This window comes from Blennius ocellaris (genome assembly GCF_963422515.1).
Source record: "Blennius ocellaris genome assembly, chromosome: 4".
NCBI lineage: Eukaryota > Metazoa > Chordata > Actinopteri > Blenniiformes > Blenniidae > Blennius > Blennius ocellaris.
In genome coordinates, this window is record NC_137653.1 from 10,480,545 (window position 1) to 10,505,736 (window position 25,192).

General features: G+C 41.3%; 2 protein-coding genes across 3 annotated transcripts; one reads left to right on the forward strand and one right to left on the reverse strand.

Moving 5' to 3' along the window:
• The first annotated feature begins 3,505 nt into the window (after positions 1–3,505).
• mars1 (methionyl-tRNA synthetase 1) lies at positions 3,506–20,329 on the forward strand. 2 transcript variants are annotated; one of them, XM_080494584.1, is made up of 22 exons: positions 3,506–3,724; positions 5,645–5,735; positions 5,935–6,013; positions 6,978–7,109; positions 7,831–7,906; positions 8,059–8,243; positions 8,855–8,964; positions 9,623–9,739; positions 10,412–10,615; positions 12,007–12,208; positions 12,611–12,685; positions 13,190–13,360; positions 14,060–14,155; positions 15,005–15,122; positions 15,260–15,473; positions 16,828–16,959; positions 17,142–17,246; positions 17,380–17,575; positions 18,345–18,416; positions 18,680–18,706; positions 19,026–19,160; positions 19,732–20,329. In XM_080494584.1, exons 1-22 carry the CDS (start codon positions 3,622–3,624, stop codon positions 19,879–19,881), a joined length of 2,790 nt encoding a protein of 929 aa, XP_080350710.1. In that variant the 5' UTR covers positions 3,506–3,621; the 3' UTR covers positions 19,882–20,329. The 2 variants fall into 2 exon arrangements, with proteins under 2 accessions (XP_080350710.1, XP_080350711.1); XM_080494585.1 differs by lacking the exon at positions 18,680–18,706.
• Positions 20,330–20,434: 105 nt separating this feature from the next.
• Positions 20,435–24,635, reverse strand: ddit3 (DNA-damage-inducible transcript 3). The gene is made up of 4 exons (XM_080495311.1): positions 24,527–24,635; positions 23,083–23,144; positions 22,412–22,620; positions 20,435–22,241 (listed from the first exon to the last, which is right to left on the reverse strand). Exons 3-4 carry the CDS (start codon positions 22,565–22,567, stop codon positions 21,465–21,467), a joined length of 933 nt encoding a protein of 310 aa, XP_080351437.1. The 5' UTR covers positions 22,568–22,620; positions 23,083–23,144; positions 24,527–24,635; the 3' UTR covers positions 20,435–21,464.
• Between the last annotated feature and the right edge of the window lie 557 nt (positions 24,636–25,192).

Sequence of the window (25,192 nt, forward strand, 5' to 3'; positions counted from 1 at the left end):
GGGCAGGTTTAAAGGATGGTAAGTGAGACCAGCTTAGTTGTGTGGCAACTTTGATCATTGTGGTCGCCACAAAAAAAGTCATCCACACTTCCAGGGGGCCAAATTGTGACCAAGCACATCTATAGCTATTGCATGACTTATTGCATATCTCTGATTTCAATCGACATGAATGCATTTGACATGTTTGCCTTGAAATAAACCCAGGGAAACAGGAATTTGGAGTCATTTAAAAAGATGACAAGCTTAAACGTGTTTGAAATGACCACACTGGTACTCCACCATCACATATGAAACCAATAGTTTTTTGGGAATTTGGAAATTGGCATATAAGCTGCAAAATATGGGACGGGGGCCACATATGGTCCACGGCTTGCCTGTTAGCCATGTCTATTCGGACTAGAACACAGACCACAAGACAGTAAGATGAACTGGAGGTGGGAGAGCTGAGGATGATGAGGTTTTCAATGGGGAATGATCAGAAGGACTGAGTTATGACTAAAGTACATTAGAGGGGCAGATCATGTTGGACAGTTTGGTGGGAAAGTGCAAAAAATAAATTGAGATGGTTCGTTCTTGTATGTAAAAAAAAAAAAAAAAAAAAAGATGACAGTTCTGCAGCAGCAAGGGGGAACATGCAGGAGACTGGTGTGAGTAATGAAAATACAAGATAAGAGATAATTGGGAGAAAACAACTGGAAAGAAAAAGAACAACAACTAAAAAAGTCTGAATCAGGTCAGTTGAAGCAGCAGGTGAGCAAACGTTAAAGCAATAACAACAATCTGATAAACAAAAAGATGTTTGGCAATATTTTGGTTTAATAAGTCAATTCATAAAATGTATTAAAAAAGTGGTTTGCCCTTCAGAGGAGATGGTTTACTACATCGTTTTATTCATATACTGTATATATCTTTGTGTTTTGGAAGGTTTGTAGATCAGGCCTTCACATTTGATCAACATCATTAAAGTTTATCAAAAAGATATTAACACCAATTACTTACATTGTGAAGAAACATTGGATTTAAATTCAGACATTCATTTCCTGTAGAAGCTTACCTGAATAAAGGTATCAGGGAGATGGAGCCTACTCCAGCTAGACATGTTAAATCTCATGATGAGCTCATGTGAATGCTTTGTGACAAACAAATGGTGCAAATAAATGTGATGAATTAACAGAAACTTGTGGCAATGACAATGCTGCAAAAACAAGGGACAAAACAGCAAATGAATAGCAAAAAACAAAGCATCCATCTGTCGCATGTGGGGATTTACGTCTGTTAAAGGACCAGATGTCATGAAGCTACAGGTAGAGGAGCAATTGTTTTGTGGCTTGCGTCCTGCTTTGTACAAAGTACTTAAGTGAGATGAGGTTTTTCACTGTCGTTCATGATCTGCCACAGTAGGATTTTGCTCCATAACAGAGAATATGAATGCAAAAGTTGCTATACATCTCACACACAGGGATGTAGATCGCAGACTGGCTCAAATGCCCAGAGAAGCCGGGTAAGCTCAGCGGTAAAACAGTGTAAAATGTTTCAGTCATTCAATCTCCCAATAACATCCTCAGCAGAAATCTGAGTCGAGCACACGAGTGATTACATTGGACTTGTAACTCTCCTCCTAATACTGCACACGGTACAGGGGACTTTTAATCAGCAAAGTTGCAAGTGGAGAATAATCTTTCGAGCCTGTGTCGTCACAGGCTGGCGAAAATGGAGCAAATCTCCTGCTTTGTATGGACTTAAGAATGATTATGAAACGGCAAAAATGCGTCAGTCAAACTGTTTCCATCACACCCTGTGGTTAACCCGTCCATACCATTTCTGCGAAGCATGTGAGGGCTACCTCGCAGCATGCAAATATTTCCAGGCAATACACCACATATGTAAAGTGATGAAATTAAAAAGTTCTTATCAGCATGACATTTAAAAAGATGATAAAGGGGAAACTTTAGTTTTAGTTTCTTTTAGTTTCACACTGTGTGCAACTAAAAGGAAGACAATGCATCAGATGTTGTGCACATATGGGAGAGTTTGAACAGGAAACTCTCCACAGGAAATGGTTGGAGGTTAAAACGTTTTAGTGTGACGAGTTTCTACATTGGCCCTGTATGACTCTCATCCAGCGTCAGCTATATTTGAGTAGTTGTGACACGTGATGTTTAACACAATGGAAAATTCAAGAGTTATGGAAAAAGAAAGGTTACTATTTTAGCAACTGTTCACCTCTTATTGGAAGCAGAGAAGACAAGTTGAATAGTGGTTTACAACTTTTCTTTTCCCAAGAGACACACACATCTCCCATTCACCTGCTGAATCCAAAACATATTTTTGGCACAAAGATTGTCCACATAGTATTTGTCTTCATTATACTGAGGATATGTGCAACTTTTTACACAAACTTTAAAGTAGGTGAAACTAATCTGATAATTGGTTATGTCTAAAACAAAGTACGGCTTAAATGCATGTTATTGGGGAGGGGGGGGGGGCACTCACTGCTTCCATGAAGGAAACATTCGAAGTATCAAATAAAAAAAAAATCATAATAATAATAACAACAACAACAACAACAATAACAATAACAATAACAATAACAATAACAATAACAATAATAATAATAATAATAATAATAATACTAATAATAATACTATGTTGCTTTTAAATTACTCAGTGTTCAAATTCATTTTTAATCAATGGGCAAGTGTGGCAATAACACAAAAAGTGTGTTCCTGTAAAACGGATAAATAAAAACGCATACAAACTATCCCATAGTTTGTAGGTGCATAGTGCATTATACCACAGTAGAATAAATCCCGGACAGTGATCATCATGTTGCATAAATATAAATGCGGAGATTTGCCTCTGCAGGACCCATCACTCACCTTGCAGCGACGCGGTGACAGCTCTGCTGTGTTTTGGGAGCGAGCTGCAGAGAGATCAGCAGTTGCGTCTTGGTAAAGTTGCTGCGCTCTTTTCTCCAGGGTATTGGTAACTTCACATAATTTACCTAATGGAGGCACAGGGAACAACTCCTCTGTGCACTTTGGCAAATTAACAGTCACGCATGGGCACTAAAGTCGCCCCTGCAGGCTGCAGCCCGTGATGATAGAGCCTGTTCGCTCTTTAAGCGGATAAAAAAATAGCTTACACTACACGGGGTCTGCAGCACCAAACATTGGGTGCAATCTCGCAATATGATTTTACCCGCAGCCAATCAGATCGCTCAAAAGGTGGATCTGTGGTGCGCGCATTTATCTATACGGCGTCGCCCGGAATACAATGTGTGTCCTAAAACGGACCGCCCCGCCCGGCGGTGTTGTGCCACAACTTAAAACAAGCAAACTTCCTGAAAGTTCGCGGAGAGCGTCTCGCGAAATATGAAAGGGAAATGTAGTCCTATAAACGGAGTGTTTCTCTGTATGTGAGCGACACGGGGGCGGTCCAGAAACTACAATTCCGCCATTTTTTCACCGCGTCGACAGCGCTTGCATCAGCGTGGACACTCGCGCTCACCGGCAAAGTTACCACCAGTAGCTACACGTCGTGTTTCAAAGTAAATAAAGCAAACTGTCTACGTTTTAAACCAGTCACCGGTCACACAGCGGAGGAGCGACCAGCGGCCAGATGAAGCTGTTTCTCAGTGAGGGTAACCCGCACTGCCTGAAGGCCTTAGCCGCGTTACAAGTGACAGGAGTTCAATGTGGCGTCCACTATGTCAACCACGAAGGTAAAGCAGCATGGTTAGCTCAGCATTACTCTGTCAACCTAACACTGCTCACTATCACAAACACTCGTGTTTAGCACAGCGGTGGCTAGTTGATGTTTGTATGTGGTTTATGAGTTGAACTTGTGGGGTAATCGTTGGATATAACGGGTTAATAGCTCAGCTTGGTGGGCATTTAGCCCCCACAGAGTGACAGGTGCTGGTCACAGTGAATGGAGAGAAACAGGAGCTACCTGAGAAGCAGCTGGAAACGACTCCTACTGCCTGGCACTGCTTTCTTTGTCAAGTGTTCGTATTGTTTGTTTCTGCTTGTCCCTATAACACAATACAAATTTAATTTAAAGCACAATTTCAAATCATCTTCTATTATCTTTATTGCTAACATCAGTAGGTTTTATGCTGAGAAAACGAGTCATCGTGCTGTTCTTTATTTATCTGGAAAACACAATAAATCCCACAATACGTCCTCTAACGTGTCAGACATTAAAATTGTCTCAAATTTCAAAACTGCTTTGAATTGTTTCTTGCTGGTGTGCTCCCAAAACATAATCATGGGAAGGTCAACCATTCCATCTCTTATTTCTATTTGTGTGACCTCTATTTAAAAAGAAATGAAAACATCAGAAAAAGAGAACACTAGAATTGTTACTCCTGGCATTCAGGTCAGGCTGCACTGAACAGATCTGTCACAGATGACCCAGGGCATGAAAACTACAAAAGTGTTCCAATCCTGATTGGGTAACAACCTACAATAATTCCTTAGAAACCATTATCCATTGACTGATTTCTCCTCACTGACGAATCAAAGGAGAGGCTTTTTCACGATCAGGAACATAAATACATCTAGATACATACACATCAGCCCACATTTATTGCATAAGTGAAATATAGCAGCAGTTATATTTAATGTAGTGTGTTGTTTCATGGTAAATTCACACTGATGAGACTGTCTCTCATCCAGATTAACTTATTTGTTCTGGACCTTGCGGTGTATTAGATTGTAATTAAATGGGGATACATTCCAGCTTCAAACTTATAGATTGAAGCCAGATGTGAGCCAGTCATCCTTGGAAGCTGGACAGAGATGAATCACCAGGACCATCTGGCATGTGATTGCCATGCTTGAATGAATGGATGGATGAATGCATGAATAGTACCCCGTAATAAGGACTTGGACTCATTTTAACTGGTATCCAGTTGAACAGCTTTCTTATAACTACTGCTTTCGCAAAGATAATAATAAGTCTTGCTTGATACTATCAAACAGCTGTTACTTTAACCACATATTTATGAATGAGGCTGGGTTTAAGAGGTCTACACTATGCTGACTGGTTTTACTCTGCCATTTTCATACATGAGAGGAGCTGAAGCTTAGTAACGCCATTCGCTTTGAAGTACTGAAGCACATCATTACCACCTGCTAGCAGTAAACACAGAGGATGATTATTACCCCTTCTGATAGTGTGAAAAACACTACACTTGAAAAGTTTCTAAAACTAGAACTTATTTCTAAGTGGTTGCATCGTATAGCACTGCCTTGTACAGGTCTACCTAATAATTGGCCCATGATCAACTAGATAAAGTATCATTTTTATTTTTAATTCCATAATAAGTCACACAAATTGTTTTGTTTGTTTTTTTGGGAGGAAATCCCTAAAACCACAACAGTGTGTTTTGTGGAACTCTAACATACATTTGTTTTGTATTTATTTGTTATTAAATGTTTCATTTATTCAATTAAAAAATTAAATCAGCTGCATTGGTATTTTATCCCTAAACTGTCAGCAGTGAATGTGTCACTCCAGCCAGATTTAATAAACCAAACCATGATATTTCATCTAAAAACATGAGCTGCTCTGTGCCTTGAATCGAACATATCTAAACCAAGTCTTTGTCTTTTGCCTTTTTTTTTTTTTTTCTCAGAGAGAGTTGTGCCCTTTCTTAGCCGTCCAGCTGTGCCAGCCCTGCTCCTCCCCAGTGGACGACACCTTTTCAGTCCCAATGCAATCTGCCGGTCAGTCGATGACTCATCATACTTCCAGCTTCGATATTTCTCCATGCCAGCCCCAATACTGTGTCTGATTATCTTCTCCAATGCCAAAACTCATTATGATCAAAAAAATATTGACCACACTATAAACTATAATAGAAAATCATTGGGTAAAAGATCACTGACAAGACTTTGTTTTTTCTGTCATGTGTCTTTACCTCAGATACTTGTTTGAAGTAAATGGACAAGAATCCAGTGAGCTATGCAACCAGTGGCTTGAATGGGAGGCCACAAATCTTCAGGTAAGCTATCCATTTATAAAGACAGTTCTAGCTTGCTGCTAACCTGCTGGACAAAAATGTTGACCTGTTTGTGAAAGCCTTCTCACCATTCATGTCTTTGTACATTCCTTTGTGCAGAATCCGCTTTCAGTGTTTCATCCAGACTCTCGCAGCTTAATAACTTAAACCAGGGGTCTCAAATATATGCTCAGGGAGCAACACCCTGCCATTACAGCTTTGAATCCTATCATGGCAGAACTGTAACAAAAGTCACGTGTTAAAAAAAACAAGTGTGAAACCGCTCGACTCGTAACTGATGAGTTGTTTGTATTTTCAGCATTTGAAACTGAAACTTTTTAACTACAGATATTATACCTTTGTACGCGTTAATCATTCTTTGTACATATTGACAAAGCTGACGTGTTCAAAGGCGACCCCATAAACAAGTAGCCAAAACTCACCAAGAATCTTTAGAAAAGAAACACTGCTGCATGTTTGGTCTCGGAGGCTGATTTAGGAAACCAAAGAAATCACAAAGTTCAGCCATAGTTGCATCTTTGCAAAACATTTATAATGTTACAAACAGAAATTTGCACCATTTTGCATCAGTAGCAGTTATTGAAAATGATATAATTTTAAAATTGCACTTTTTTATAATGTCCTTGTAGTGTTTTGAAGTAACTCAAAGGGAGACATTTGGAGTCGCCTTTATTGAGTGGTAGTTAATTGGAGGTTGTTATATGAACTGTTCATTGATCCAGCTCAATATTTAAACTTGTCTATGTGTGACTCCAGAAGGGAAATGAGTTTAACAGCCTTGACTTAAACTCAGGTTCTTGTATAAACAGTGCAGTAAAGCAATCCATCCAGCTTCATCATGGAGGATACAGGGAAATGTTTGATTTCAACCCTTTCTGTTTTACTACTTCACCTGCTGTCACTCGATTAATTCTGATCAACCTGTTTTCTTTCCCAATTCTCACAGCCTGCACTGTTGCAGGGACTCCACATGGCAGTACTGCAGGGAAAAGGATCAGAGGTTTCTAACCTCCTTCTAGGTCACCTAAATGTCTTGGAGCAAAGCTTGAATAAAGGAGGAACGCCATATATAACTGGGGTACAGTGTCACAGTTTATTTTTAATTGTATGTAAAGAGGTTGCATATTATGTCAATACACCTATAATATGAGCATAAACGTACTAATTCAAGCAAAGCCTTGAAGCCCGTTCATTATAGAGATGTAAGTCAGCAAGTTAAACAGTCACAGTCCCTTGATGCTTCATTTGAAGTTGAGTTGAGCTTAAATGAGCATCTCCACTGTGCCTTATCTCCTCTGGCTGTTATTTCTTTGTCTCCCTTTTTTTAAACAAGCAGTTGTAACTTTGTGAGTGTTACCATCTTGATTTGTGAATTAAACTCTAAAGATTAAGTGTAAAATTGCATCGAGTGAGCACAATGTTTACCTTGCGGATATGTCTGAGTATGAGTGTTGGTGAGGAAGGGGAGGGGAATAATTCTGTGGTTTCTGCATCCCTTGTGTGACCACGAGTCATCAGCATCCTTCACATGTTCCATGAGTACAAGAATGTGACATATATCTTGATGATTGGCGTGCCTCTGTGAACGACTTAAAAGAAAAAAAAGAAAAAAACCTGGTTCAGACGTTCCCAGCTGTTGATTTAAGCACATGAGTCATCATGTTGCAAACTGTCTCCCTCCTGCTTATTTCTTATGCAGAAAGTCAAAAATAACCTGAACACCTCTTCCAGATTCTCTAAGACTTTTAAATTGTGTGTAGAGTCTAAAATTTTACTGATGAATCTGTACCATGTTTCAGGATGCAGTTTCAGTTGCTGATGTTGTTCTGTGGGCAGCACTCTACCCTGTTTTATCAGAGTCTAAACTAGCGTTGGGTAAGTACTATACAGCATAAAAGCCAGTCCACAAAAAATATCAGATTATTTTATGTATATGTAAATTTTCTTATTTCTCTTTCTACCCAACCCCCCATCCCCCCTTTCCTTTCCATTCCCCATTTTCTACATTTCCCCTTGTCTTTTTTTAGGCGAACACAACTCTTTGAAGTCTTGGTTCGACCGTGTGGCTGCCATGCACAGTTGCCAGTCTGCTGCTCAGAAAGTGCTTCAGGGGAAAGGCCTGCAGGGCATGAAGAGCTACATGCAGAGGCAGCCTGTCCCTCAGAGCAGCCAGTGTAGAGACACACAGCCATGCAACAGCAACCCTGCCGAGGTATCTGCTAGATCAGGATAACTATTAGACTTCAAGCATTCTTACTCAACCACAAAGTAGGCAAAGGAGCTTCAGTGCCACGTTCACATGTGTGTACGCCTCAGGAAATTATGTACCTGGGAGGTTTCTAGGAAGATTTTCCATTGCTGGTTAGAGATGTTTTAGTGCAAGCATGCGTTGGTTACGCACTACCGTTAACATCTTTGTTGCCTCTACTGCATTGCCGTGTTTTTAGTTACTTCAATGAAAGTAATTTTTTTCTAGGGTTGAGAAAGCGGGAAGTCACCTCACTTTAACTATACAGTGCTTTTTAATGAAGCAGGTGCAGCCTCCCAGTGAGACATAAACTGGCTCAATGAAAGTGAAATTTAGACCTGGGATAGGATATAGAACATGTAAAGATTACATCACTCTTTCAGTATCCTCTATACTCTTGTGTTTGTGTGGGAGGATTTCAGAATTGTCAATCAAATTTAGGAGCAGCTATTTATTTATTTTTTGTCCAAGCAGATTGCAGAATCTAGAGCTCTGATCACAGTTATCTGCTTGTAGAGGCGATTGATCTTGCATGTTGCTTTAGTTCTCAACTAATGCTTTGTTTGCCTCATTAGGGTGAAGAAGGTGAGCGTTTCGTTTCAGCAGAGGAGATGGAAGCTGCTTTTCTCACCTGGTGTCAGGGTTTGAGCGCTGACTCTCAGCCTATAGAGAGACAGCACCCCATGTGAGTGTCATTTTAACACTGTTTATTTTAATCCATCACTTCTGTTCCGATTGCTATGCAGTGGAGATGTACTGTGTATTGTAAACAAGGATGTTGCAGGAATCATGCCATGTACTCTGATTGTTATTTGGACTATATCCATCTAATTTAAATAGACACATTCATCACTTAATTTTACTCAGTTGTGGTGAGCTGGGACCGATCTCAGCCGGCTATGGTTGAAGGCAGTGAACATCCTAGTCAGGTCACCAGTCAATCACTAGAAAAACACAGACAGTCACACACACTTTCATCTACACTATTGGCAAATTTTAGCCACAAGGTTAATTTCAAGTGCCTGTAGGAAAAAATCAAAAGTAACTACTTGAAAATATGATGCAAGTACTTTTCAATCCTTTTGAAAACCGTCCTACAGGAGGGATGTGATGTTCTCTGCAATTGTGTCGAAATAACTACATCAATCTCAAAATGGGTGTTAAATATCACAATATCCAATCTTTTTTTTTGCGACAAAAAAAAACAATTGTTCATCTCTACATTAGAGTGAGTTTAACTATAATAGATCAAAGTGTTAATATGATTTATCAGACTAATAATGAATTTCATCAAGACTACTCTTGAGATTTGATAAATTATTTTTTTTTATTTTGTATTTCAGTCTTCCACAGGAGGGCAAGAGAAACATCCTGTTGACCAGCGCCTTGCCTTACGTCAACAACGTCCCTCACCTGGGCAACATCATCGGCTGCGTCCTCAGTGGTGATGTCTTCTCCAGGTACGAAGTTATCCCCACAATCGCTGTTGTTGTTATTTATGAAGGACACCGCAAGACAAATACTGATAACAGTGAGCCAGATTTAGTCTTTTGTGAGAAATCCACACAAATACGCACATACTGTGGTTTTTTTTATTAAAAAAAAACAAAAAACAAACTGTTTGTCCCTTACAGGTGTTATATGTGTATATAGGAATGTACAGACTTTTTCTGAAGATTGCATTAGAAAAAAATAAAATGACACAATATTCTAAATCTCAATGATATTATCAATTGACTGTTTAATTTTATCATACCATAACCTGCTTTTTCTTACTTCCTTTAAATTGAATTTATTGAAAAACTTCATTGTTGTTTATCTCAACATATTTTGTTTGTCCACATCTGTTCCTCTCGCTCTCTCTCTCTCTCTCTGTGTGTGTGTGTGTGTGTGTGTGTGTGTGTGTGTGTGTGTGTGTGTGTGTGTGTGTGTGTGTGTGTGTGTGTGTGTGTGTGTGTGTGTGTGTGTGTGTGTGTGTGTGTGTGTGTGTGTGTGTGTGTGTGCGTGCGTGCGTGCGTGCGTGCGTGCGTGCGTGCGTGCGTGCGTGCGTGCGTGCGTGCGTGCGTGCGTGCGTGCGTGCGTGCGTGCGCTACCTCCTGCACCATTTACTCCATCTGTCACTCCTCTGGTAGGTATGGCCGCCTGCGACGCTGGAACGTGTTGTATGTGTGCGGCACAGATGAGTACGGCACGGCCACGGAGAACAAGGCCAGAGAGGAGGGCCTGACACCGCAGCAGATCTGTGACAAGTACCATGCTGTTCACGCCAGCATCTACAAATGGTTCCAGATTGACTTCGATTTTTTTGGCAGGACCACCACAGAGAAGCAGACGGAGTGAGTGAGCCGGGCTGTTTAGGGCCAAAGCCCTGAGAAAAAACTGAATATACTTTGATTTCACCATTTCTGTTAAGGAAACTTTAAACGTGGAAGCCTGAAATGATAAAAAAAACATAGCTTTAGGAGCCTGACATTGATTTGATATGGTTCTAGTATGGTATCAAAGAACAGACATGTTCCTATTTGACTTCTATACAGATACTATAATATTACATAACATAGGATTATTATAATCCTGCCATACATACTGGTGTGGTTGTCTCGTCCTCTCAGCCATAAATGTTACTCCCAGAGAGCCTCAGACTTTCATCTCTGAGATTATAGTCCTGATTATTGGATGGCAGTTACTATTGCCTTCTTCTCAGGTAATATGGGGAAAAAAATCTCTAAGTTTGTAATTAAGAAACAACATCTGCAAATACTATTATTATGTGCAACTTGCATCACCTAACACTTATATTGCCCTCTATCTCTCCATCTTCTATTGCACTTCATCCAGTTCAGGGTCACTGGGCACTAGAGCCAATAGCAGCACAAGTTTAGATGGTCGCACATACTCACATTCACACCAACAGAATTTAAAAGAAAGTCAGTTGTCGACTTGAAATGCAGTTTGGACTTTGGGAAGAAAACCCACATGTGCAGGAAGAACAAGTAAACTCCACATGAAAAGGTCCCCATGACGAGACTTAAACTGGGGCTTGTTTAGGCCCCATATCCCTTTAATCAAATTGTGCTCTTATTTTAGAGTTTTCAGAGTGAGCCTGGAATAAATTGGATGTTCTTTGTGTATTGTGAACTTTTTCTTTCTCAATCATGATTAGTTTCTGCAGGCAAAAATTGTATAGAAATGCCAGATCACTCTTTATTTGCACTGATATCAAAATAATTCATGGATGTGAAGGATTTTGCAGAGTTTCCGACTTGGAATGAAAAATTGGACACAAAAGTGCAGCACTTTTCTGTTGTAAAGATTAGACCTAAATCTTGGTGCTTGTACATTGAACAGGATTACAAAGAAAAAAACTTGTTTTTGCACCCGAGCTTTGATAAAGTACAACATAAAAGGCATCAAACACCATGCTCCAGCACCATGTTCTTTGAAAAATGAAAACAGCTTGCAGATTAAAGACTTTCAACTTGATTCATAAGAAGTGCTTTGGATGTTATGTTTTAGATTTACCACTCAGCAACTAAGGATTACCCCCAGATTTGGGTGTCATACTGTTTGACTTCATATTGTCTTTCCAAATCAATACTGTAAACCCTATTCCTTCATCAGGTGTTTTATTACACCGCTCTCTTTGAAAGGTCATTGTCATTGGATTTGCACCCTTTCGCTCCACAGACACAACTTCTGAACCGCCGCTTCTCTCTCATTGTTTCAGGATATCTCAAGATATTTTCTGGCGGCTCCACAAACGAGGCTTCCTATTAGAGGACACAGTGGAGCAACTTCGCTGTGAAAACTGCCTGCGTTTCCTGGCCGACCGCTTCGTAGAGGGTATCTGTCCACACTGCAGCTACCCAGAAGCTCGGGGCGATCAGTGCGACAAGTGTGGACGGCTCATCAATGCCGTGGAGCTCAGAGTGAGTTTAGAGGAGCATCTGAAGCAGCTCTGGAAAAATAGGGGCCCATGGTCATTTCCCATAAGAAGCCTTCCAGGCCTGTCTCGGAGGTTATATCGTTTGATTTGTCTGGAACCAGGTTGTGGTCTCAATACTGCTACTATGACTCAATGTAGACCAAGAGGGAAAGAACTTTGATGGATGTATACATAATCAGGCTGATTTCATAATGTATGATTTTCTAAGGAAAGCAAGTGATTCAGAAACCTTTAAAATGGAAAGCAACTAGAAACTGGAATTTATATTTGCACTTCCAGCTCAGGTTGATAAAGTTGACTGTATGATGGTAGTTTGCACATTTCTGGTCTGTAATAATTCAGGTTAAACTTTGTTCTAATCACATATAATTATTGTTTGCTACAGGAGCCTCAATGTAAAGTTTGCAGACAGACTCCAGTCATCCGCTCCTCCAAACACCTTTTCTTGGACCTGCCGAAGGTAAGCTTTTCATGCTGGTCTGCAGTACCGCACGTCATCCATTCTGCATTCAGACTGTGCTCCTTTGGTCACAGGGACGGTGATGGACTAATCCAGTTTAGCAAGTTAAAGGTAGCATTGGACGGCAGCCATCCCTGTGGTCATTTTTATTACATAATTGTGGCAGTTGTGCCCGCCACCGTTGGGTTCCCCCACAGAGGCGCAGAGTCAGGAGTTTCCAAAATCATTCTTTATTCAATAAATGAAAACCAAACGAAACTTAAAACTCTCCCACGCAGACTCTGCAGTCCTGCCTGTGTCACTTCTGTCTGTCCCACCGTGTGTCCGGGCGTCTCCTCCTTTATGGGCAGAGAGGTGAGGCAGCACACCTGATTCACATCAGGGGCTTAATCACCTCTCCGCCACAATAATCGTATCTCTTTTTTCTAAAACCCGTGCTTTAAATATAAGACACTGCCTGTTTTTTGTCAGCGCTTTCAGATCTCCCCTTTTTCTCCCCTGCAGCTCGAGACTCAGTTGGAGCAGTGGCTGGACAAGTCAACCAGCAGCGGAGACTGGACAGCAAACGCCAAACAGATCACTCGCTCCTGGCTGAGAGACGGGCTGAAACCTCGCTGCATCACCAGGGACCTGAAGTGGGGAACACCAGTACCCCACCCAGACTTTAAAGAAAAGGTCTGTTGAGGTGTATGGAGTTAAAATATATGACCCATTCTCTTCAGACAACCTGCTGGTAATGGGCACAAATGAGCTTTTAATTTAGTATTTCAGCATCCAGAAGAAAAGATGATTAGCCATCCAATTTTCCTCCCTGATGAAACGTACTAAAACGCCACAGCTCAGCTGTTATCCACCACAGTGGGAATGACTCTAATGTCAGGCTGCTAATGAAATATCTCACATTCAAATGCTTTTCATTAACCGCTTTCAAACATTTCATCTATCCATCTTCATTATCATTTAGTCTTCTATAAGTCTGGGAACCAATCCCAGCTGACTCTGGGTAAAGACAAGTTACACCCTGGACAGGTCTCCAGTCCATTATAAGACAGAAAGGCACACACAGTCACTAATTATATTTAAAGGCAAGTTCATGGACTGTGGAAGGAAACTGGAGCAATCCTGGAGTTGTAGAACATGACTGAACAAAGATACCCCAAATACGGGCTGCTAATACCTATTACAAACTTGTGCCTCACTAAAATACTTTTCATTCTTGATTCCTGCTAACATGTTCACACACTTGTTCTTTTAGTGCACTCTTCAGAGTTGTAATTCTGCACACCAATGCACGAGTAAACCTCATTGAAATCACGTCTGTGATATTTTTAGCCAGTTCATTGTGCATCTTTGTGATTCGTTCCTTCTCTGCAGGTGTTCTACGTGTGGTTTGATGCTCCCATTGGTTATCTGTCCATTACTGCCAACTACACCGACAAATGGGACAAGTGGTGGAAGAATCCTAATCAGGTACCAAAACTCTCAGCCGACACCAACAACACATGTCAAAATTTATGAGCCGCACAGAGGCCCTGATGCACAAGCTTGGCACAGATTTTTACACAGAATGGGTCTGATTGCTTTTTTCATTGCTGCATCTGGTCCTTTTCACCCTCCATTAGAACACAGTGTAATTCCTACTCCCATCTAACTCTATTGCAATACAGAGGAAGTCATAGCTTCTTTCAATATTAAGGAATTTACCATGTACTCAAAGCTGCAACATGACACTCAACACTGTACAACAGTGGATTGTGATGGAGGACATCTAACAATAGCTATAAGGTTGGGATTTTTTTTTTTTGGTTTGTTTTTTTTGTCCCTTCTGAGTGAAAAGTGACAACATGATACCTTTAAATTTCTGTGTTTTCAGTACACGTAATACTATCATGAGCTTTTCGTAACGTAAAGCCATTTTGATAGAATTTCAGTTTGAGGATCTCACTCACCCAGCCTCCCCACTAATAAAGAAATAAGTGTCAAACAGAAAGCAACTGCTGATCAGATAACTCGCTCATCTGCATGTGTTCTCAATTGACCTAAAATCTGATAGCGAAAACAAAAATCTGACATTTGCTCCCATGAGCATCACTATCTTGTTCGCTCTCACTGACTCATCTCCTCTCCCTCCATCTGAAACCCCGGGATTGAGCCTGTGTGATGGGTGTGTGATGGCCTGTTTGCAGAGATAGAGTAGGGGGGGTGGTGGGGGGGTGGTGGGGGCTGGGGGAGCAGATAAGTCCTCTTTGAACTGGATGATCTCATGATGATCTAATATGATGTCATCCTCACGGTGCTCTGCTCCGTCTCTGCCACCAGGTGGAGCTCTACAACTTCATGGCCAAAGACAATGTGCCATTTCACAGTGTGGTGTTTCCCTGCTCCCTGCTGGGAGCCCAGGACAACTACACTCTTGTCAATCACCTTGTTGCCACTGGTGAGCACCTATTATGATTGATTAATTTATTATTAATTATTCATGTAATATATTATTTGGGTTTAATGGCATATAAAGGCTGTTTCTTTGCAGATAGTCCAGCTTTGAAAATGACCTGCTTTGTGCCTTCCCCTCAGAATATCTGAATTATGAGGACACAAAGTTCTCCAAGAGCCGCGGTGTGGGCGTGTTCGGAGACATGGCAAAAGACACGGGCATCCCATCTGATGTGTGGCGGTTCTACCTCCTGTATGTGCGGCCAGAAGGGCAGGATTCAGCTTTCTCTTGGGCTGATATGGCCGTAAAGAACAACTCTGAGCTGCTCAACAACTTGGGAAACTTCATCAACAGGTTGGTGATGGTGTGTGTTAAAAGCATTGGATTATGTGAGTACTAGTCAGATTTACTCTTTCAGTCAGGATGAGACAAATCTCAAAGTGTGGCTTTTTATTGATGATAGCAAGAGCCCATAAGGATATTGATGGAACTTAGTTTAGTTAGTATAAAGTATGGGTTTTTACTTATTACATTCTATCTGTTATGGTACAAGATTTCACAATCCATTCAAACTTGCTGCCGGTTTTCACAAAAGTTTAATTCTGAAAGTAAATATCATGTGAAACTGTCATCCAATCCAATTAAGAACTTAAGTTTTCAGTTGTACTCATTGGGAAAAAAAAGTCTATTACAGCAGTAACTGTTATGAGATTCACCCTAGTTTTCCTAAATTTGTTTGGGATGGCGTAATTTAGCCCCAATTACATTGCCTCAAATGATTTTTAAAAGATCAGGGTTAAATCCCACATCAAAGATTTTTCTCTGCAGCTTTTTTTCAAAGTACCTTGATCTTCAAAATTGGTCTCGGGCAGCGATGCTGATGCCTAATTGGTTCAAAAATATCTTGTAGATTGCATCCACCCTTAGGTGCTGGAGGTAGAAAGTATTCTTGCTTCAGAAAAGAAATCCTGTCCTTGCCTGCATCCAATCCCTGAATCAGTACATCATTAGTGGCTGTGTGTCCATCCTGCCTTTTACGGACGATCCCGATCTCTGGTGGTGCTGCTATGCTCAAACCATTATGATGATAAGTTTAACAATAAATTGCTCGACAAGCAAAACTTACCTAATGTTTACCCAAAAAGTACAATATCTTATTGATCAAGCATTTAAGTCGTATTAGCAGGAGGATTGTTCTTAATTTTCCCAGGGTAGACAAACCTGAGGGAATGACAGCTTCACTAATTAAAAGACTAAAATTAAGGTCACATGAATTTCGTGCGCACACATCAGAATCCCAGTTCTTCGCAAAATTGACGTTCTTGTCAAAGCATTTCGGTCTGGCAGACCTTCCTCAGAGGCTGAGCAATGTGTAAAATATAGAGCAGCGTATTGCATCAGACATGACACAAAAAAAAAAAAAGCCCTTCTCACTATGAACATCCTCCTGATGTACACATAAAACTCCCATCAGAAATTACTGTTAAAGACAGAGCTGCTATTAGGAGGTGAACGAGTGTTTTTCTGTGTCAATTTACATGAACACTGTGTGAAATGTGACAATGCAATCTCATTCATAAACGAGCATAAAGTAAAGTAACAGCCGTATTTTCGTAATTTGCTTTCTATCTCACTGTTTCTGTTTAGACGTCAACATTTTTCCCCTGACCCCTGTTTATTTAATCTCTTCTCCCTCGCTTGCCTCCAGAGCCGGCATGTTTGTCACCAAGTTCTTTGAGGGGTGTGTGCCTGTGATGGAGCTACAGCAGGAAGATAAGAGGCTCCTGGCTCTGGTGGGCTGGGAGCTGCAGCAGTACATACAGCTCCTGGACAAAGTCAAGTAAGACAAATCACAGGCATGTTGAAAGCAAAAGCAGAGCTTTGCACAGATCTGGACGATTGAAAAGATCTTGGGAAAAAATATACTTCTTCTAAAAAATTTCAGTTTGTAATTGGTGTACTCTGAAATCACTGTGACAGACTTATATTAACTTCAGTGATTTCTCTGTAATGTTTCATTAGAATCCGCGATGCACTGAAACACATCCTCAACATCTCCCGCCATGGTAACCAGTACATCCAGGTCAATGAACCCTGGAGAAAAATCAAGGGAGAAGAGACAGAAAGGTAAGATGGCTTGACCAATTTAGACCAATATGAAAATTTGTGCTAGACTTCATTGGCAAGAAAAAGATATCAACTGCAAAAAGTAAATTCCTCAAAATCAGTTTTTAATTGGACTGCTCTTTCTTCCCTTCAGGCAGCGGGCAGGCACAGTGACCGGTGTATCAGTCAATATTGCTTGCCTGCTGTCAGTGATGCTGTTGCCATACATGCCATCGGTCAGCCAGACCATCAGGGATCAACTCAACGCCCCTCAGTCCTGTATTAGCACCATGTTGCAGGGATGCGGCACCTTTGTCTGTGCCCTGAATGCAGGCCATCGCATTGGAGCAGTGAGTGTGACATGTAATACACGCAGGTCGTGCATGTGCAGACACACAAACCTGTCCTACCTTCTGTATGTTGACACTGGGTGATACAATGAGTATGCAACAGTGTGTCAATATTTCAGTTCTCTTGAGGATGTTGTACTTTTTTTTTTTCCCTTCTTTTTTTTTTAACACACCCTTAAGAATAATAGCCTTAACGATATTTGGAGGGCTCAACCTTGGAGCATACAGTTTCTCTCGGGCCACTTGTCCCTTCAGGTGTAATTGTGGTGACCAGTGTGTGCAGCTGCTGCCAGCGCTTATATTTATAACAAAGTTATTATGATTCCACTACGGTTGAAGAGCAAGCAGCGGGAAACATCCCTCAAATAGCACAGGCTGATCGCGCACGCATTTTTCTGCAATCAGTCGCTTTTACCGATGAATTTCAGCTTTGTGACGTGTGACTGAAGGGGACAGTAGTTTTTATGCCCCAACATAAATTGTGTCCTCTGTTGTAGTGTTTCATTCGAGAGTCGCGATCAGAATCGAAACACTGCAAATTTCTCATACCTAGTTATCCACTTACTTGCATAACCCTCTTTGTTCAAAGATGAGCACTGAGCCTCCGGGTGAAAATGTTCAGCGATGCTGGCCTTGGGCTGGATCGACGGTGGCAAACTTTTCTGAAATCCCTCCACATATATATATATATATATATATATATATATATTTTTTTTTTTTTTTTTTTTTTTCACCTTTCATTGCCTCTGCCAACCCGTTTTCTTTCCAGGTCAGTCCGTTGTTCCAGAAACTGGAGGCAGACCAGATTGAGGCTTTGAAGAAGAGATTTGGAGGACAGCAGGTATTTGATGTTTATGATGCCTAATGATCTTTGTATGCGTCATATTTTGCAATAATATAGCTTCGCTATTTCTGAATAATAGAAGCAAGAAAGATTTGATAATGGATAGCTGCTTCCAACCCACGAATTTGTACGTAATGGAAGTGTCTGATTTTTAAAAGCGAGACACGGTTCAACACCGGAAATATAAAAAAAAAAAAAATGTATGAAGCATCCATCTTATAGATTAAAATAATCCCCCTCTAAATCCTTTTTGCCTCTAGCCTGAAGATGAACCATCTAAAAAGAAGGTATTGAGTGGTATTTGTTTGTGAATAGTCGGTCCACTCTGGCGCCGCCGTGTCAGTGTTCATTATCGCACGCCTTCGCTAACACCAGCGGCTCAATTAACATCCCGACACTTTTGAGTTTTTACTCGTCTCTGTTTGTCCAGTGTGATTCTGTGTCCGTTTATAAATAATGACTCATAAAATCCCATTGGCATTTGAGTGATGGCTGTTATTGTGTGATATGAAGTAAGTAATCTGTAGGGGGAAAAAAGACCCATCACAAGTGCCTGGAATTCAAACATCTTCCTTTGTCTGCTTCCACCTTCACATGACACTTCAGAAGGCTGCCGACACTCAGCCTGCTGCTGCTGTGCCAGCTCAAGCTCCGGCTGCTGCTGCTGCTGATGAGGTGGCGCCGCTGAATGGAGCAGACCCGGAGAAAGCCAAACAGCTCACGCAGGCTGTGGCTGATCAGGTTAGATCTCTTCACAAACTCCACCAATCGAATGATGTGTAAAATGTAAATGTGTTTTTTTAACCATTACAGTCAGTCGGACATCGATCATATTTGAATACAGTTTAAATGCCGGCGATATTGATTTTATTTGCCTCACTTTTTCTTAAAAAAAATAAAATTTAAATAAAAACTTGAAATACAAAAAACCAAAGCCGATGTCATCTTCTGAGAAAAACTAAGAATTTAATTTCATAACGCGTGCAAAGACGGGAAAATCGGCAGATTTTAAAAGCCGCATTCCATCAGTATTTTTGATTTGGAAAAGTATCTGGTGATATATAGATTTTTGATTAGTTAATCAAAATTATTTTACTTACAAATCATTATTTTGGGGGGGAAATACTTAAATTCTGTGTAAGAATTTACTATTTTTAAGCGATTGTAAATTGTAAGCATACGATTCCAAACTCAAATTTTACCGTGTCGCCGTTTTATCCTTTTTCATTCTGAAATTGCAACGCTTTTTTTTTTTTCGACAAATGTTGGCACAATCGAGGTGTAATAAATACCGTCATCCTGTTTATCACAGGGGGACAAGGTGCGAGCGCTCAAAGCCCAAAAAGCGGACAAGGCGGTGATCACAGCAGAGGTGGCTAAACTGCTGGACCTGAAGAAACAGCTGGCTCTGGCCGAGGGGAAGAGCCCTGAGTCTGCACCTCAAAAAGGCAAGAAAAAGTAAGACGGAGGGAGAGAAATTATGGAGGAGTCAAGAGGAGGGAAAGATGAGAATGGTTTGAGGTATGATAATGGAGAAGAGGAACAAGATGTACACTAAGAGAAAGATGAGGGTATTAGCTTAAGGCAAAGCCGTGACAGGATCTAAGACAATGTGGTTTTGGCACCGAGGACTAATGAAATGCTGGATAGGCCGGCGGGGAAATGAAAACACACAAAGAGAGAGTCAAATGAATACAGCTACAGAATGGAGGGATTTTTCCAAATCCCTACACCAAAAGAAACTGATTTTATACTCTCCCTGTCTTTTATACTCTCTCAGCGATATTAGCATTGGAAGGTGTGTTGCACATCTTAAGATTTTTTTTTTTTTTTATAGCCTCTGGGAAATTGTTTTTTTTGCTATAAATACCCTTTTTGGATCCATAAAATAAAGTCATTACGATCTGCCAAACAAACATGTCTGTAGTTAATTACCTGGGTTTTTTTTTTTTTTTCCGTACATAAAAATTGTACCAAAGGTAAAAAAAAATTACAAACATTACACGACGCAGAAATTTCACATTTTTCTTTTATTGCAAATTTGTAATTACAGTGAAGAATAAAAAGGAACGGTATGGTAAAATACATGAATTTGATTCGAGTGGTAATTAAAAGCCATGCATATTATCCTACAATTCACAATTAGTGTCTATGAATGAGGACAAAATAAAACGAGTATGTTGGCATTTTACAGAATAAGCCATTACAGTACAAGTGTATATATTACAGCATTATATAAAAATAGTAAAAGTAGGGTAGAGCAACTCTGAGTAATTCCACCACAAATTTCCATGATGATAAAAAAGATCAGCTGAGAAAGTATAGCCGGGTCCTACTTACTTTTATCTAAATAAACATACACACAAGCCATGGGTTATACAAAAGTAAGAAAAAGGTAAGAATTTTCTTCCAAAAACAACATTCTCTCATACTCACACTGGGCACTTTCAAACTTTTCCTGAGCTCCTAAACTCTCCACAAATTGGGGCAAATAATCTCTGATAGCCAGATTGTAGCCCTTAAAAGGAGGAGTTACAATTTATTGCAAACTGGTGAAAATGGATGACGATGAAATGCGCTCTAGAAATGAAGTTCCTCTCTGTCCGACATACAAATCATCAAAATGCTGATAACAGTTATTTCTGCCATTCATTTGGATGGAAGATGTTAGGCATTCTTCAAAATAACATTCATCTAAACCACTGCACGGTTTGCACTTTGAGCTGTCCCGTTTTTCCCTTCCACCTACTGTGTCTTTTCATTTGCCGCAATGCTGTTGCAGCTCTTTTCTCTCTGTGCCCTTTTTAGTCTTGACTTTCATCACTTTCCCTCTGCTTGTCATCCTGGTCTCTTTTCCCAAAATCCTCACATTGGTAAAAAAAAAATGTATCTTTGGTTTCCACTTTTTTTCCTGTCTAAGAGGCATTTCATGACAACCACGCTACACCTGTCCCCCCCACCACTGCTCATTTAATTTTTTTTTTTTTTTTTTTTAAAAGGACCTGTCATTTTAGTTACTCATGTCTTCTGTCCTCTCTCTCGCCTTCATTTCCTGGTGTTTACTAGTCTCTCTATCAGGGCTCTTCGTGTCCTCTGCACCTCCTCTCCCAGTCTCTCGATCTCTGCTTTCAAACGCTCGTTCTGCTCTGTCAGCTCCTGCACCTTCCGCTCGTTCTCCTGCTCCCTTTCCTTGCGACTCTTTTTGGTAGACGAGTAGCACGTGCGCTGTGAGGAGGAGGCGAAAGAGGACAAGGCACCGTTGGCCCTCTCACTGGTGGTCCTTTTGCGTTTTCCCAAACGCGAGGACGGGTAGGCGGAGGGTGAAGACACGGGTGAAGAGGGAGAAGAACAATTTTGAGACGGCGACTGGGACGCTGAAGAGGAGCAGGACGGGGAATCGGGGACACAGGGCAGTTCCTCTTCACTGGCTGATGGAGATGCAGGTTGGACATTGCTAGCCTGGTGGTGTTGATGGTGGTGGTAATAGTAGCCACCGCTGATCACCGCTCCGCTCGGATCCACCATGCCCACTCCTCCTTCGCTCAGCAGCTCGAAGAACTCGGGAGGTAGCAAGTCACTGCCGCCTCCCGTAGATCCACCGCCACTTCTCCCGCTCTCGGCCTCCACCTGCCGCTCCTCCGCTACGGCTGGACTCATGCAGGAGGAGGAGGACGAGGAGGAGGATGATGAGGTGTGATGCAGAGGCTGGGTGCTGTGGATCTCCTCCGTTGCTCTCTGGACACTCTCGCCCCACGTCTGGCTTCCGTCAGTCAGCCAGGTCAGAGAGCAACTTTCCAGAACGTCCAGAAACTCGGGCTCCTTCTGCAAGCACGAAACCAAAATGTCAGTGCCTGGTTAGCGACCAACACTTAGTCCGTTTCACCTCAAGTAATGATGTGACGCAAACAGTGTCTCTAAAAATTAAACATTAAAAAAAAATCACAACAGACAAAAACATTGCTACTCATCAATTCATTCTTCAAACTACTGACCTCGGTGCATGTGGGGGCACGTGCCAGTTTTGCCCCTCCCGTGTCGGAGCCCAGAATATCCTGCAGGTCCTCATACCACGCCTCCAACTCTGCACCATACAACGGCCCCACACCAGGGGGGTACGGCGGGGGCAGGTGTAGCCACTCGGCAGTCATTTCGCCAATCAGTCGCAACGCACAGACACCCGGCCACACAGTTCACACTGGACCTGAGAGAGGGGCAGCCGGCAGACCCAGGAGGGACGGGGGGAACGAGAGAGGAGGAGTGGAAGAGAGCAAAGCAGCTGGATGTTAGATGACTGACACGTCACAGTAACTCCGCCTCGTTCTTTTCAAAGATCACCGCTGTGCATCTGCTTCAGTTACGATGCCCGAGTTTACTGAGGTGAAGGATGAAGCGTACGACAAGTGTGAGCTTTAATCATTACATGCTCCATGATAAAGAAAACTAGACCAAAGTCCAGTAAATTGTGCAATCCACTGAACTCTTAAATGGTGTCACAGCGACACTATGAGACATCGACAGTCATGCACCAAGTTATTAATAAAAGTTTTAAAATATGGATAAATAACACTCATTGACGACAAAGGAAAGTTAATTTTGAAATCAGATCAGAACGATGACAGACATGGGACTATTCAGACAATAAAACCAAAAAAGGCTCAATTACCTTTAGAAAGTCTCTGTTAATCAAGTCTGCAAATTTGTCGGGGATAGCTTATCCCAATAATTCTGAAAGGAAAGAAAATGTGATAGGTTAGTCTTAAAAATAATAAAATTGTTTCTTCTTTGAGCTGACATTTCCTCAGACTTCAGGATCGAAATGATGCTTTGCTCAGACACACAAAGAGAAGCAGGGGCATGGGGGAAAGAAAAAAAGTGATCGGGAACTAAACATCACTAGAATGGCTGAAATCATATCAAATCGTGTTCAATAATTAATAGAATTAGAGTATTAACATTGGTGTCACATAATTATTGTAAACAAAGAGCAAGCTGCTCTCCAGTGCGCCCCCTGCCTTCCACGGCCCTCAGTGCAGGCTGCTGTGGATAAACAAGTGGTTAAACACCGACGAGGAAGACGCTCTTCCACCTCTCCAGGTCAGTCTGCTTTCACTGATTAATAACCACCTTCTGAAACACTCAACAAAAGCCACCAGAACGACTGACGCTTAGAGACTGAACAAATTTAAATAGAGTTTTAACTATATTGATCAGATAATTGGGGGCAGAGTTACATTAATGTGAGACTGGGAAAGGTGAGATAAAATCCCAAGATAAAATGATGAAAAGTAAGAAATTTAGTTTTTATTCTCAATGTAAATCCTACAATTTCAACAGGAGCGTGTCAACACACGTTAAAACTTTAATTAGGCCAATAAATACTGATGTTTTCCTAAAATACCTTTTTTTTTTTTAATATGCATGTGTAAAGATTTGTTTTAGTTGAGGTTCACTGTCAGCCAAGATAGTTACGTCATGGAAATGTAAGTCCAGCAGGAGAACTGGGCGAAACAAAAGAAAACCGACAACAACAAAAAAACGAGGAATGAAGCAGGTTTTTAATGAAATCAGACAAAAATTTTAATAGAGCATGATTTAAAAGATACATAGTCCCTCTAAAAAGGAGTTGTGAAAGTGTACAAAAAAAAGAAGGGTGTTCAATTTCGTGTCAATAACAAAAATAGTCAGATGAAAATATATTACAATTTAAATATCGTCTAAAAAAATCTAAATCTAAAAGAAAAGGGCCAAAAAGTGGTGGAGAAGTGAAGAATGCGTAGAAACGACGTGGACGGCCAAACATCCAAAACAGCGAAACTTCCCAGCGTGAAGGTCCCGAGTGAGCTCAACTTTTACCCAACACACAACAGCAAAGTCGATGTGAATTATGATTGATTAAAGCAACTGTTAATCTAAAAAAAGACTCGGGGATATGAGCCAAAAAACGCACACATTCCCGTTTCTTTCCACCCCTCACACACACACACACACTCCGACTCCACCGGACCGCTCCGGGAGTCCGTGAAGTGGCCGGTAGTTCACTCCCAGAAAAGCCCCAAAAACATCCAGCAACTGGCGGAAAACGCAAGTAAGAAGGAGCGTCCGCTTACCCTTTTCCTTTTATTCGCTCGCCTTCTCGACTGTCGTGAATTCGAATGTAGATATTTTAGTAAAGGTTGGTGATAGCTCATGTTAACCATTGTTCAGTCTTGATGGCTGAATGTGATTTTACGGAAACTCCCGGCGGCGCTTATATTGAGGGAGCGGCCAACCGAACTATGCGTGAGACTGTCGTTTCATCACAGCCTAACTTCGACGACACTAACCGACACGCCGACGGACCAATCACAAGCGCGGAGTTAAGATCTTCTCCTTGACGACATCCAATAGGGTTTCCGCGAAGCCGCCGCGAGGGCGGGGCCGCGGCGCCTCGTCCTGCCGCTGCTCTCGCTTTAAGCCCGTATAGTTTGTGCGAGCAGCAGTTGTGATGCAGTCATAAGACGGCCAGGACGAATTTGGGGCGTATGGGAGTCACATGAAAGGAATGATGCAATGCTTGGCAACCAATTTCTAGCTGGGGATAACACCAGCAGAATCAGAACATGTTTTATTAAACAGTGTTGGCTCGAACAAAAATCTAAAAATATACATATATGCACGGATATCTAATGTCGAAGAATTGTTTGTTTCCGGAACACAAAAGCTGAATTGATTTTTTTTCCTCCCATTTTTTTTCCAAACTGGTAAAAAAAAAAAAAAACATTTATTGAGCCAAT

Bases quoted from the DNA above. Each gene is read 5' to 3' on its own strand.
- mars1 (XM_080494584.1), top strand. From the start codon at position 3,622: ATGAAGCTGTTTCTCAGTGAGGGTAACCCGCACTGCCTGAAGGCCTTA. The intron at 12,209-12,610 runs GTGAGTTTAGAG...TGTTTGCTACAG, and splicing joins TCAATGCCGTGGAGCTCAGA to GAGCCTCAATGTAAAGTTTG. The intron at 19,161-19,731 runs GTTAGATCTCTT...TGTTTATCACAG, and splicing joins CGCAGGCTGTGGCTGATCAG to GGGGACAAGGTGCGAGCGCT.
- ddit3 (XM_080495311.1), bottom strand. From the start codon at position 22,567: ATGACTGCCGAGTGGCTACACCTGCCCCCGCCGTACCCCCCTGGTGTG. The intron at 22,242-22,411 runs GTCAGTAGTTTG...TCGTGCTTGCAG, and splicing joins GTGCCCCCACATGCACCGAG to AAGGAGCCCGAGTTTCTGGA.